Genomic DNA, 14383 nt, shown 5'->3' on the forward strand with positions numbered 1-14383 from the left:
GGCGAGGGGGACATCGTGGGCTAAGCCCAGGAGGAAATCCCGGAAGCAGAGGGGTACCACCAGTACCCGTCCGGATCCCAGCTCCACTGATTTCTGCTCACTATACAGGATGTTATTTTCCCAATAGATTCGGTGCGTTCCGGTCTGGTCACCTGCGGCTTGGCCCTCGGCCTGGCGCCGCAGCCCGATCAGGGAAGGACAGGTGGCTTGCTCCCGGCAAAATTCGTCCCGGGTGGGCCCGCCCTCGTGGCGCCAATGGGCCAACTCGGGTAGATCCCCCAACTCGGGGACCGGGGCGGGGTCGGATGGTGCGGGTTCGTCGCTGGCGACGGACCCTTCCGATGGGGGAACGGGAGGACCCTCGGCGGGGACGGTACGGGCTTCTTCGACCGGGGTGCTCTCGACTTCTCTCCGGGGAGTGAGTCGGGCTGTCATAGATCGGGTGGTGGCACACACCCACTCGGGGAGTCCCATCATTCCTAGGTGGGCCTTGCGCTCTACGTGCTTCCAGGGAGAACTCTCCAGGTCGTTCCCTAAGAGGCAGTCGACTGGCTGGGATGTTCTTACGGCCACCTTGAGTTTACCTATCACCCCTCCCCACTCAAATGGCACCAGGGCTACCTGACACATACTTTCCCTATTGTCTGCAGAGATTACGGGGCAAAAGACATTGGGGAGGATCTGCTCCTCGGGAACTAGGTGCCTGAGGACACCGGTGATACTAGCCCCGGTGTCCCGCAGGGCCTCTACCTGGTGGCCATTGATCTTGACGAGCTGCCCATATTTCTGTGTGTTGGACGGTAGGAGGCTACCAGGGATCATTTCCCTATCTCCCAGGGATACTAGGGCCATAGCGGCGGGTTCCCACTCCTCGGCTTCCTCAACCTCCTCCCCTAGGGCTACGTTGGCTATCTGTCTCGCAGGGGTGACTTGGGTGGCCATGGGTCACTCTGGGTCATTGGCGTAGTGCCCGGGTTTCTGGCAACGAAAACAGGTGACGGTCACCCGGTGTCCTCGTCTCCCAGGGGGCCCTGTTACTGGTGGGGGGGGCGCCGGGAAAGGTGGAGGTGGTGTCTTCGGGGGGCTAGGCTGGGACTCTCTCGGCCCTCCCTGGTTCCCTCCCCCTCTCTGGCGGGGTGGTCCCTGACTGGTTCGGGGGTACTCTCCTACCATCCCCTGGGAGACCCGGGTGTTGGTCCAGCGGTCGGCCTCCACAGCCAGCTTCCGGGGATCTGTGAGCTTGCTATCCAGCAGATGTTGACGTAGCTCTACGAAGCAGTTCGCAGCCAGATGTTCCCATAACATGAGGTCAGGGAGTTCGGCAAGGGTGGTGACCTTGCTGCCCTTGACCCACCCATCGAAGGCCCGACTAAAAAAGTTTACATACTCCACCCAGGTGGTGCCCGGGATCTTCCTGCAGTCCCGGAACCGTTGGCGGTACATTTCTGGGGTGAGGCCGTATCTTGTGAGGAGAGCCTCTTTCATGTGGCTGTAGGAGGTCTGCAGGGAGAGGGGTAGGTCGAGCAGGGTGTCCCTTCCTTCGCTCAGAAACCGCCCCCACAACCCCGCCCCCCCAGTCCTTCTGTGGAATCCGATGGGAGGTCATGGCGACCTCGTAGGCCCGAAACCATTGCTGAATGTCATCGTTTTTATAATATTCTTTGACCACATCCTTGGGGATGTGGACCTTCTGTTCCGCTGGGGGGGCCGTCTCTCGGTTCCCCGAGGGCCTCCCGTCCTCATTTCGGGCCTTGAGCTCGAGTTCTTTTAAGCTGCGTTCGTGCTCTAGTTGGAGCTTTCTTCCTTCGTGCTCCCGTTGGAGCTTCTTTTCTTCCAGTTCGCCTTGTACGCGCATTTGCTCTACCGCTAGCTTTTTCTCCGCTAACTTCAATTCGCCCTCGATTTTGAGTTTGGCTAACTCGAGTTCATGACTGCGGCTTCTCTCTCTGTCCGCGAGTTCTCCCGGGGATAGGCCCCCGTCTGGTACAATGCCTTGCACCTGATTGTCGCTGCTTTCACTTGGAGGGGGTTCGGCTTCGTCGGGGCGCTCCCCCGTGCCTTCCGGGCGGGATGCCCCGGTCTCCACCCAAGTTTTCAGTGCTTTCTGCAAGTCTTCCTTAGTGTTGAGGCCAGTGGTAGCTATTTTAAGTTCTTTGCAAAATTGTTTTAGCTCTTTGTGTGTGTATTCTTCCAGATGCTCCACCTGGAACACTCTGTTGGCGTTGGTTTCTGCGGAGCTCATGGCGCTTCCTTCTGCCATCTTTGTTGGTCGTGCGTCCGTTGTTCACTGTACGATCTCTAGGTGATGGGCCCGAATCCCGTCGCTTGCCACCAATGTTAGACGGCGACCTCAGAGGAGCCCGGAAAGGGGTCCTGACTTCCCTGGGTCCCACCCGTATTGTATTGTAGCCGGGCACTGGCGAGAGATTCCCCAGGGGGAGGAACTCGCAGCTAGGATCGTACTTCTGGCACCACACGACACAGAGAGACCACACTGGGTATTCTCAGAAACAAGCTTTATCAAATAGGTATCACTGCAAATATGTACAAGATGAGCACGGGCTCAAGAGTCTCGGAAAGGTAGGGGGTAGCGGGACTGTCTCTGGTAACGGTTCAAAGCAGGGACGTATCCGGCGCACAGCTCACAATCCTCGAGCTGGGAGATACGTGGTCGGAGTCGGGGTCCGGCGGGACCGTGAGAGTCTGGGGGAGCCGCGAGTCACTCAGCAGGGCTCAGGTACAAGTTCGGAGGTCTTACGATCTTCAGGGAGCCGCGAGTCACTCAGCAGGGCTCAGGTGGGTTCCAGTTCCAGGAGCCGCGACCACGTCAGCAGGCTCTCGTTGTTCCAGCGTCGAATCTGCCGGACAGTCTCAGAGCACCCCTTGTTATAGGTCGACCCCGCTTTGATGTCCGGAGTCTGCGCAGGCAGGGGTCTTGTCACCTGGGGGCCGCTTGTCGGGGTTTCCTGCTATTGTCTTTTGATCCTTTCAGGGCCGGGTCGGGAGGAGTCCCAGACACCCAGCAGGCACGGAGCCAGCCCGCAGGGAGGCCGGAGGGCCGATCGAAACCCATCGTCCCAGGGGAGTTCAGAGGTGCGATAGAAACTGCTCCTCCCTCTCTCATCCCCTGGAAGCGTGATGTCCTCCAGCCGGAGTGGCGCCTCGAGGCCCGGGTCGCGCTGGAGCCGGGCGGCCATCTTGTTGCAGGGAGTGGGCACGCGGGCCCGGGGTGGCCGAAAGGAGAGAGGCCATGGACGGGGATGTCCGGGGTTGGTGCAGGTGTCCTGGTGGGAAAGGTCGGCTGGGCCGCGGGCTTGGGCTGCAGGCACTAGGTTTCGGTGGTGCGGGGGCACGGAGGGCCATTCTACGAGGCCGGGTCCAACAATGGCGTTGACACTACTACATCCAAATGGCGCAGACACTAGCGCCCCTTGTGGTGTTGATATTGGTGCTTCCTCATGGCGTTGACACTAGTACATCCATATGTCACTAATACTAGCGCCCCTTGTGGTGTTGATGTTAGTGCTTCCTCATGGCGTTGACATTACTACATCCAAATGGCGCAGACACTAGCGCCCCTTGTAGTGTTGATATTGGTGCTTCCTCATGGCGTTGACACTAGTACATCCATATGTCACTAATACTAGCGCCCCTTGTAGTGTTGATATTGGTGCTTCCTCATGGCGTTGACATTAGTACATCCATAGGTCACTAATACTAGCGCCCCTTGTGGTGTTGATATTGGTGCTTCCTCATGGCATTGACTTTACTACATCCATATGGTGCTGACACTAGCGCCCCCATGTGGTGTTAAAGTTGGCGCTTCATTGTGGTGCTGAAGTTAGTACCACCGTATGGTGTTGAAATTAGGATCTCCATAATTTATGGCCAATGCCCCCATATGGTGTTAACGTCACTGTCTTCACATGGTGTTGACAACCCCTGGTAGGTCAGAATGTCGCCGCAGGACAAAGATCTCAACTCTAAAGGCAGATATGCTCAACGTAAGGCTTGAGCCAAAGCCACATTTATCGACCTCTTGGGTCCCAATTGATAGATATTGAACAATGGCTGTCATTAGTGACCGGAGGCTTTGGGTAATTCACGTTATTCATTTGTCTGTTTATTACATGGATTCTCCTCCAGGGAACCTTTTTACCACAGTAAGCGTAGCCCCGTTTTCCTACAAGCTACAGATGTTGCCTTTACTTTAAAATCACGATTTGTGCTTGACGTCACCAATAGCTCATTGAAGCACAAAAAGGGGAGGCGGGGGAGAAAACCAACCGGTCTTGTAAGTAATCCACACTCTTCACTACTCTGCTCTGAATTTGTCAGGGGCCTTTAATGGCAGCTCGTGACCTTTGAGCTAAGAAGGCCCGTCTGACTTGTTAATATTTCTAGTCGTCATAACTGTTCAATCAACTCCATCGTTAATGGTCGACAGCAGGGGTATCAAAGCGGCTACCAGTCGCGGAGTTAAGGCATCCAAGTAAAATAATATGAGTCATGTTATCATCTTCAAATATTATAGAGAGAACACCAAGTTACTTTTGTGCAGTGGCTGGAGCTCATCTGGACCACTCTGAGCATCCAGGAAGCGGTGTCAGACCCATGACTCAGTTTTGCACACAAGAAGATGCTTGTTCAAGCACAAATGGGTTTATCACAGAATACAAAGACAACACTTTTAAGAGCAGAAGGAAAGACAAAAATGACAGAAAGCCCATATATAATTCCTCTGCTAATCCAGGTGTGAAGTGGGCTCTATTCAGAAGTAACTCTGATTCGAAGCACTTTTAACTCACCATCGACTTCGTCAGCACCGTTTAGACTTTGGTGGCCCTGATGTTCCGAACAATCAAACTCTTCCTCCTCCTTAATGCCAAATGAGATAAGATCATCGCCTGTTGCAAAGAGAAACAAATACAGGTGTAATATCAGAACATATAGGGTTATATAGTACACATCAGTGTTAGCTATACGTGAGATGAGCTGCCATTACCATTTATGCTCCTACCAAAGTGTTGATTTTCGATAGCCAGGATCAGAGGGGAGATCTGGAGACAACTGCAAGTCTACAGATGGCCTGCGTTATAAACTTAAATATTGTGACCAGTTCATCACCATGTACAAGTCTACCAAAGGGCTGTGTTATAAACTTACAGGTCATGACCAGTCCATCACCATGTAAAAGTCAAGAGACAAGTCAAGAGAAAGGGCCATGTTATGAACAAATAAGTTCTGACAGAAGGGTCTGATGTCTCAGCCAGAGGGAAGAAACAGGACCAGGTCTCCTGTAATCAGGACTCTGGTGTCTGTATGGACGGTTCGCGAACAAAGTTCATGGGGCCCAGTAAACATTCAGGTTTGCTCTAGTCTAAGCTAAAAAATGCCAAGTGGTGCTGAGTGATAGAACAGCACCTCACAGCAGGCACTAAAAGGTTTGAGAAGCTTTTGCATACTTTTTGTCAGTAATAGAGCAATCACTGGGGTTTTTGTTGTCTGTGGGACATCCTATGAGCTCACCCACTTAAGATTAGGTGAAAACAAAACCTTTAACCTGCAATGACTCATGAACCTCAAGAATATATATCGGCTCCAACAGCCCCACATTTAGTGCACATGGCCATGTACACCAAAGAACCCCCCAGTAATCTTAGATAAAAGAGGGGTTGCAATAAGTCTGCAAATGAGAGATACCAGTAACTCTAAAGTCACAAGGGTTTGTTGTAACACCTCAAGATGATACCAGTACCTCTAAACTCACATGGGATTTTTGCAACCCCTCAAGGTCACACTCCCTGTCTAACACTGGATTACAGACCCAGGTGCACACCATTGGGCTTTAGAGCCAGTGAACAGGTGGGTCAGGCCATAGTGGTCATGCAGCCTTGCTGGCATGTGCAGTCCTAAATAGTCTCTGGCACTTCCTGGACAGTCACTGGCTGCAGATGGGCATCAAGTTCAGTAGAGGTCAGCTGGGCCCAGATACTTGTGGCTCTGGGGCAGTCTCTTCTCTTGCAGCCAGCCCTCCATGGAGGGCTCAGTGAGCAGGGCCTTGGATGTGCCTTCTCTTGGTCACAGCGGCTCCTGTGCACACCGCGCAGTCTAGCACCCTGTGTTCAATCACTGGCAGCACCCCCCTTCTGATCCTAATCCCTGTCATGCCTTGACGAGCACCCAGTCATGGTGTCCTGTGCCTGGCAGGTCATTCTCTGAGTGCACAGGTTCCCTCGGAAGTCAATGTCTGTGTACATTTCTGCCTTCAGAGAAGCGGAAATGTAGGCACTCTTGGGAAGCCAGGGCCCAATCAGATGGTGTGCAGTCTTCATATTCAAACTTTCCACTCATCCAGTGCAAGGAACATCATTGTGGGCCACTTCCGAGGCTACAGGAAGGGGAGAGTAGCAGATGATCAGTTAGACATACATTAGGAGGCCACGTACCAGACATCCAGTGCGTGTTATCTGTTGATGGGGAAAGTCCACTCTCTTAGGACAGTCAAACCAGTTCAGTCCAGGTTTTGTTCCTGAAAGGATCTCAGGAATGTGTGTGGATCACAGACCAGAAACCAGGCATGCATGAATCCACTCTAGGGTACTGAAGGTGCCGACCCCCGGGCCGAGCTGCCCAAACAGCCTTACAAGGACTGGCTCGCTTATGGTACATGCGGGGTAACCTTTGAAGAGAACTAGTTATACAGCGAACTGTATCCATATACTAGTCACATGTAACAGCACCACACAGCCAGAGGCAGGTGGAGGAACCCCATGACAGGGGACTGACCTGATTTCAACAAGCTAGGAGTCATAACAGACACGCGCCCCTGCATGCATATAACTACCACCAACCATCATTCTCCCTAAAGCTTCGCACGGGAGGAAGTAAACCGACACGCACCCCTGCAAGCATTTATGGTACAATGAATCATTAGTCTCCCCATATCTTAAGGGGGGGACAACATTTACTGCAGTTAAACCTATAGTTTCACAACAGCACCATCTGTGGGTTCAAAGCGGTTCAGAACATTATGGGGGAAATGGGCCAGCTGGAAAGTCTCTCTAAAGGGTAGAATGGAACACCTCCAATGGGGATGTAAAATGAAGGAGGCTGCATTACCCAGCTTGCGTCACCCAATAGGTCATCAATCCAGATTAAATACCAGTATACCAGAGCGCATGTGTAAACTATCTGAGCTGATGATAGATAACATAATGTGTTTTTGTAATGTGCATGTTCATCCATGGGTATTTTGGCACTGAATGACAGATGTTTATTGTTACCCAACTTAATGGTACTCACTTTATTGACCTCGGAAGGACGAAGAGCTGAGTGGGCCCACTGGGATTTGAATTTGTGAACATGATGTCAAACACAGGCCCCTACAGTGGACACATTAGTTCACTAAGCCAACAGACGCGACTTCGAAGAAAGGGCACAACTCCTGAGCAGCTGGGAAAACACGCTGGAACTGGTACACTTACTAAGTAACAGAGGCAATAAACCAAGCCGGGGGCCACCATAATTCATCTCACCACGAAAACCAGCTTTGCTACAGTTCAGAAAATGAGGTACTCACTTAGAATGTGGTCTTTGCTGCAGTTTCCAAATTCCGTACCCAGTTGATTATCGGAAATTAATATTGTATCTTTCTTCACCCATGTGTCAGCTGTGGGGAGTGAAAATCCTGCAGAAAAATTAAATTATTGTATTGTGTTTGAGGAACAAAGGTATAGATTATTATAAAAACTGAAATGTATTTCAAGAATAGTGTACCCAAAAGATGACCCAAGCATTGTAATCTCAAGTAATAGGATATCATGTAGATATGGAGGAACTGCAAGCCAATATAGTTGACCTTTACTTTCTGCGCTCAACAAACAACAGACAAAGGGCCTGATTTAGAGCTGCACGGGTGGGTTACGCCTTCACAAACATGACGGATATTCCATACGCTGTATTACAAGTGCATGATATCCAATAGAATTTGTAATACGGCAGACTGGATATCCGTCACAAACCCGTCCGGCGACCTCTAATCAGGCCTAAACTTTCCCCACAGGTTTTTATGTTCCCGATAATTAGAGAGAAGCTCTCTGATGGCGATGGCCCTGCTCTAGGTCCTCATCCTGGTGAACACTAAGGGCTTGATTTAGATCTCGGTGGACGGGTTACTCCGTCACAACAGTGACGGGTATCCCGTCTGTCAAAATATTAATACAATTATATCGTATGGGATTTATATTTCGGCGGATGGGTTATCCGTTACCATTGTGACAGAGTAACACATCCCTAAAGTTTCAGGCGTTTTTATCTTGTTTCATACATTTCTCGTAGATACAATAAAATATTTACACCAACTTGTTTTGAAATCATATATTCCTTATTTCGTCTTGTTAGTGCAATTTATGTTGGAAACATAAGTCAATAAGGATAACAAACAATAAGTACAATTACTCTGTGCTATGTATTGCTAACGCAAAAATTCAAATGTGACCCAATGCATTTCGGGTTTGTAAAACCCTTCTTCAGGGGTACATATAATACAGTAACGATGATATGATGATTAGATATGCGGCATAAAGCTGCCTCCGTTTGGAACTATGAAAACAAAAATTAATGCATTGTCAATTCTCTGTATGCTTCCTGAAGGAATACATATTATAAGTAGGATTTGCACACTTCAGGCATTAACTCATGGGAAAACATGTTCATGTACGTAACCGGGAAGTGAAACCAAAACTGCGACGAAAGGTGAAAAGATGTAAAACGTGACAAATATGCAAATCTATGGGTGCCACTATTAACTTGAATGTGAATCGTGCCGGAAAAAAACGAGGTGCCCTACCTCATATGCACACAAATTTAAAAAGACTGGAAGGTGCAATACTTTAACATGCTCGTATCTTACCGCGTCTTTGTAGAAAATACGCGATTTCCACTCTGCACGTAAAAAAACGGAAACATAAGTAGCCATAAAACGCCATAAGACATAAATCAATAGAAATGCCCCTTGTTCTACAGTTCAAACAATCTTACGGGGATGCCGAATTTCAATCTCCGTATCTGAACGGAAAAATCAGACATCAAATAGATGTCAAACTTTGTGTAACCGAGATGCCAAGGATATATCTACGACATAAAAACCTAGTCAAAGACGACTAGAAGCTCACCCTTTTGCTTGCACCAACTGGCGGTCAATCAAACGAATCCTCGCAGCTGCTAACGTGCGTGCCTGCATGGGGACGTTTCCGGCTTAAACCATGCGATTCAAAAAGCAACTTTATTCATGCCTCTACGTACATCCATTGCTACTCGTGTGCCGCTCAGAGCCACCCAGCGTGAAGCGCTCTACCTATGAAATTAAAACGTTTATAAAAGAATGCTCGAGAGAGTTGCGAATACTGCAATTTGCTAACTGGTGTCGGTGACGGTGCTCTAAGGTCAACAGGAGTTGTGTAATGTCCAATTATAAACTGATGTACACATTAAAAGCGTAATGCTTTAAAATGCAACTAACAAAAAGGAAAGAACACGAAACAAAAAGTAACAGCGTCAAAAAATGACTAAAAGTGAGGGGGCTAATACATTATGTCTGTGTGCAAATCCTGTACAAAATGCAAAGCGTATTACATAGAACACAGTCCATCATCATGACAATAGATATATACATTTACAGGAAACATAACAATTCATAATGGTCATTGAGACCTCCAGGAATGATGGTACCTAAGTATTTAATCCAAAATGTTTCTCTACGTGCTAGAGAAACATTATAATCTATCCCTGGAAGGGGATACATTTTTTCTAATATTGTGAACCTGATCTGGTGGATGGTGTGTGGTGTGTTGACCCAATTTGCGGCTAGACAGGAGTTGCAGTTTTTATTGCGGATCATACTTTTGTGTTCTATAATACGTGTTTTGATTTTACGTGATGTTCTGCCCACGTATATCAGTCCGCACAGACATTGGATGGCATAGATAACGCCCTCTGTGTTGCAATCTGACGTGTGTCTCAACTGGATTTTTTGCCCTGTATGAGGATGCGAGAAAGTGTTTCCTGGAATTATGTTGCCACATTGTCCGCAGTTCCAACATTTCCTCATGTCTCTATGCGTTTGTGTGGAAGAGATAGGTCTGGGTTTTAATAGTTTCCTCAGGTTCTTAGAGCGATTGTGAGCAAACATGGGTTTGTCCATAAACAACATTGTAAAGTCTACCTCTTGCTCTATAATTTCCCAACGTTTAGTTATGATTTTTTAAATCTTTGTGGAGTGTTTTATGACAAACACTTCCTATTTGCTTGTCGACTTGACAGATTTTTGTAATAAGTCTTCCCGTCTCTTCTGTGCGACTGTATCTTTAGCAGAATTCAGAACCTGCGGGGGATACCCCTTGTCTTTGTATCTGTTGAGTTGTATGTCTATAAGAAGTTCACTCCGTTCCTCTTGAGATGTAATTCTTTTTATTCTGATCAGTTGTGACACAGGCAAGTGTTTTTTAAGAGAGGTTGGATGGGTGCTCGTGTAGTGTAAAGCGATATTTACATCCATAGGTTTTCTGTATACACAAGTCTCTAATCCCATCATTGTTTTATGAATTGCAATGTCCAGGAAGTGAATTGTCTCCGGGTGAATGGTGAACGTAAATTGAATCTGTGGGTTGCATTGATTTAGTTTGTTGATACTTCCTTCCAGTACGTCAAGTGTTCCTCTCCAGATGGCTAAGATGTCATCTATATAGCGCATATATGTGATGAGGTTTTCTTGCCATCTTGGATTGTGTAATATATGCGCAGGTTAGGATGTTTCCGGGTCCTCGCATATGCAAGTCCTACACAGGGGTTAGGGCTATACCCCAAAACGCATCAGCACACAAAAACAGATCACAATTTACCCCGATCCACAAATACGATTTTGAGCTTTAAAATGTACTAATTAGGTGTGCAGGTCTAACCCACATACAAGGGAGTAACACATCCGCCAAGATCAAAATCAAGCCCTAAGTCTCATCGCTTCAGAACTCAGACTGAGGTCAAAACAAAGTAAGACCAATTTTGGATGAAGCTATACATACCATGTGTACTATTGAACTCCTCGTCATCTTGGTAACACACCTTTTCTTTATTACTCAGTGAAATTACTGTGTTTTCAATAAGAGGACCTGTTAATAAAAAGAAAAGAAAACATTTACTTACAGTTTTTCAAATGGTCCCAATGTAACGAATAAGAATCATAATGACCCTGTGGCACATGTTGATGAAGATTTAATTATGATGCGTAGCAGCTAGCAACGGGTTCTTGGCGCTAAAAACTAAATCAAAAAGAAGGGAAACAACTAACTTAACGTTAAGAAATTATGTATAACGTGTTAAATGACAGACTGGAACTGTGCAACAACCCACTGGGTTAAATAAACTTGCCATGTCATTGTGTAGAACGCACGGGGCACACAGAGTGTTAAGCAAAAATATACAGTGGTGCAAAGACTGTCCTGGGGTATGAAACACTCACAAAAGTGCTGTCAATCAAATCAGTCCAGACGAGAGATGGCAGTGACCCCCCCCCCCCAATAGAAAACCTATCAAACGCAAGATCGAAAATGAAACAAGGAATGCAGTGAAGTGGCAACTTCAAACAGAGAGACCAAAGGAATACTGCAGGTGAAGTACAGAGATGAAGCAGCATACATATGTCAACCTGAGGAAAGAAATGTACAAATCAGTATATAACATATTATTCAGATGACTTATGAAAGATATAACCGGATAAGACTAAGGGTCGTACCAGCCAAGGATAGAACTAACACTATGGAGGCCCAAATGCCATTTCCACTCCTAGGCAAAAACAACAGTTGATGGACAAAATGCAGAACAATGTCATACATTCACCCCAGTACAGAGATCTGGGCCTAAATCCATCGTTTTTTTGCTCACCATGCCATTCCAGTTTGAACCCTGCCACATGCAAATCAGTCTTGACCCTGTGCCCCATGGGAACAGTCCAGCCCGAACTGCCAAGCCAGGTCCTCCCTGGACTGGAAACAAGCATCCTAGGACTGGTTTTAGGGTTTCACCTCTCATCAGCTAGGATAGCTTGACTCCAGAGGCATGGAGAACACGGGACCCACGTCTGGGCATACCCATCTCACTCGGGGGGACAAATGCACAAACAACAATTGATGGACAGAATGCAGAACAATGTTATACGTTTTCCCCAGTACAGATATCTGGGCCTAAATCCATACATTTTTTGCTCCCCATGGCATTCCAGTTTGAACCCAGCCACATGCAAATCAGTCTTGACCCTGCGTCCAATGGGAACCGTCCAGCCCGAACTGCCACTCCTAGGGTCGTTTTCAGAGCTTTGCATGTGGCACCGCTGTCCATCATGGTGGTGGAGGCCATTGTCTCCGCCACACTGGTCGGACTGCTACCCACCATATGGAGAGACCTCTGCTGGCTCTGTGCAGATTTCTGAGTTTTCAGAGTCGCCGCGGCTCCTCAGAAGGCACTGAAAGTTTTCTGAAAGGCTACCATATCTCACGTGGCCCCTCAACAAACTTATTGCTTCTCTTTGCTTTTGAAAAACAAAATACTAATGACACTAATGAGTATTTTTTTTCCAGGTGTTTCCCTGACAGTCCTCAACCGAAAAAGGTCTATCAGCACCTAATAGGGCAGATGGTGTGACTTACTAACACTGAGGGCCCAATGTAGAGTTTCCGTCAGCAGGAGCAGCAGGGGCACTGCTGTGGGAACCATGGTATGCATACCAACTCCAGATAGAGGGGACAGACTGCCAGTTTGGTGGACAGGGTTCACCGCTGTGTTTGTGGCAGGGTACGCTGTGCGAAGGACACGCAAAGCAACAAACTAAAAGCGATGGGCGGGCTGTAAGCCCACAGAGTAGATACAGCATGTCTTGAAGAGGCATCACATATGCCGCCATAGGCGAGACCTAAAAATGGGTGGGTTCTTAATGAATGCATTCAAGAACCCAATTATCCTGTAATTTAACTTCACTCTTAGATCCCCCATCCTTTCATTCCCAGTTTGTGGGATCATTCCATGGAGTGAGGCCAAAGGCTTTATGTATTATGGTGGGCTGTCCAGGTTACTCGCCAATGTCAACAGATCTGGAAGAATGAATATTAGAAACACTTTCAATATTTTAAGGTCAATCAAAGATAGACAAATCAGATGTATTCTGAGAATCCTGAAGTAAAAAGAAAACATTCAGAGAATGTGTAATTTTACCTAGTGAGATCAAGGCCTGGTGGATTTCCTTCATCACGTTCCTGTAAAGTGTCCTCTGCCATTGCTTTAGATGCTTCCACTCCTCTTCAGAGAAGTAGGCGGAAACATCATGGAAGGAAACCTGGAAGCGAAAAAGGGACTTCACTTACTTAGCTCCCGCCAAGAAAATAAAGTAAAAAACCATAACCATTCATTTAAATATGAACTTTTCTCCTCTCAATTCCAACATCTCCCAACTTATCTGCTCTTGTCACATGAACAGCCCCAAAAAGTGGCAAAATATTCACACTGTGATGCAACATCAAATGCTCGGTGTGTCAACTGCAGGTTAATTTCAGTTCTTTTATATTCCCAAGTTGGGCCCATGTAGTAAAGCAGCTTATTTCTTACGCTGTCCTCACAAATACCATTTCCAGCTGGGACCTTCTGCACATATTTGCATGCACAACAATACTGGATTCGTTTCTCTGAAACTAGACTTGTTTTTACATTGAGCTTCGCACAACATTATCACTACGCCCCGAACATCATGTACAAGGTCTCGTTTCGCCCTACGTACAAATGTCATCAAGTATCTTAATCCACAGGGCAATAGGGCTATCTACATATCCATAATATCACTAATCTATGCGCACATCGCAAGGCTGATTTCAATTATAAAAGATCAGCATCCTGATAGATTAGTAGAAGAGGCCCTTCCGCTGACATCGAGGTTCCTTGCATGCTAAAAAATCCCCATGCAGCGGTCTGACATCTCGTGAGGGGTATCCAATTTGTGACCTTCACTTTCACTCTATCCCATCAGGTGATGGGGTTGGATCGTCCCTGGGGTGATTCTTGGCTCTACACCTACACACACTCTAGATACACCTAGAGTAGGGTTCACATAGTAGGAGTATGCCGGATTACTGCCTTGTTTTATATGCCTGCATATATACATTGTTTTAGCACCATGGCAGAACTCTATCTGCTATTTACGCTTTTGGCGTTTGTAATCACGCTTATCTGCCTCTGACTACTAACCATTGCAGGACACGTATATTATCCAAGAATAACGTTGATTCAATAAATATTATTGAAAACGTCCCAGTGTATTCTCTGTATATTTCTCCGAGAATAA

At 47.3% G+C, this 14383-nt stretch overlaps 1 protein-coding gene across 1 annotated transcript in view; it reads right to left on the reverse strand.

Moving 5' to 3' along the window:
• The window catches only part of LOC146813466 (uncharacterized), a 58103-nt gene that overhangs the window by 25624 nt on the left and 18096 nt on the right, over positions 1-14383 (reverse strand). The window contains exons 2-5 of the mRNA XM_085620234.1: positions 13264-13384; positions 11082-11168; positions 7583-7690; positions 4809-4907 (exon numbers count right to left, since the gene is read on the reverse strand). Coding sequence (XP_085476360.1) covers positions 4809-4907; positions 7583-7690; positions 11082-11168; positions 13264-13384 — 415 coding nt within the window. The remainder of the gene's footprint in view (positions 1-4808; positions 4908-7582; positions 7691-11081; positions 11169-13263; positions 13385-14383) is intronic.

Source organism: Triturus cristatus, chromosome 7 (genome assembly GCF_964204655.1).
Source record: "Triturus cristatus chromosome 7, aTriCri1.1, whole genome shotgun sequence".
Classification (NCBI taxonomy): domain Eukaryota; kingdom Metazoa; phylum Chordata; class Amphibia; order Caudata; family Salamandridae; genus Triturus; species Triturus cristatus.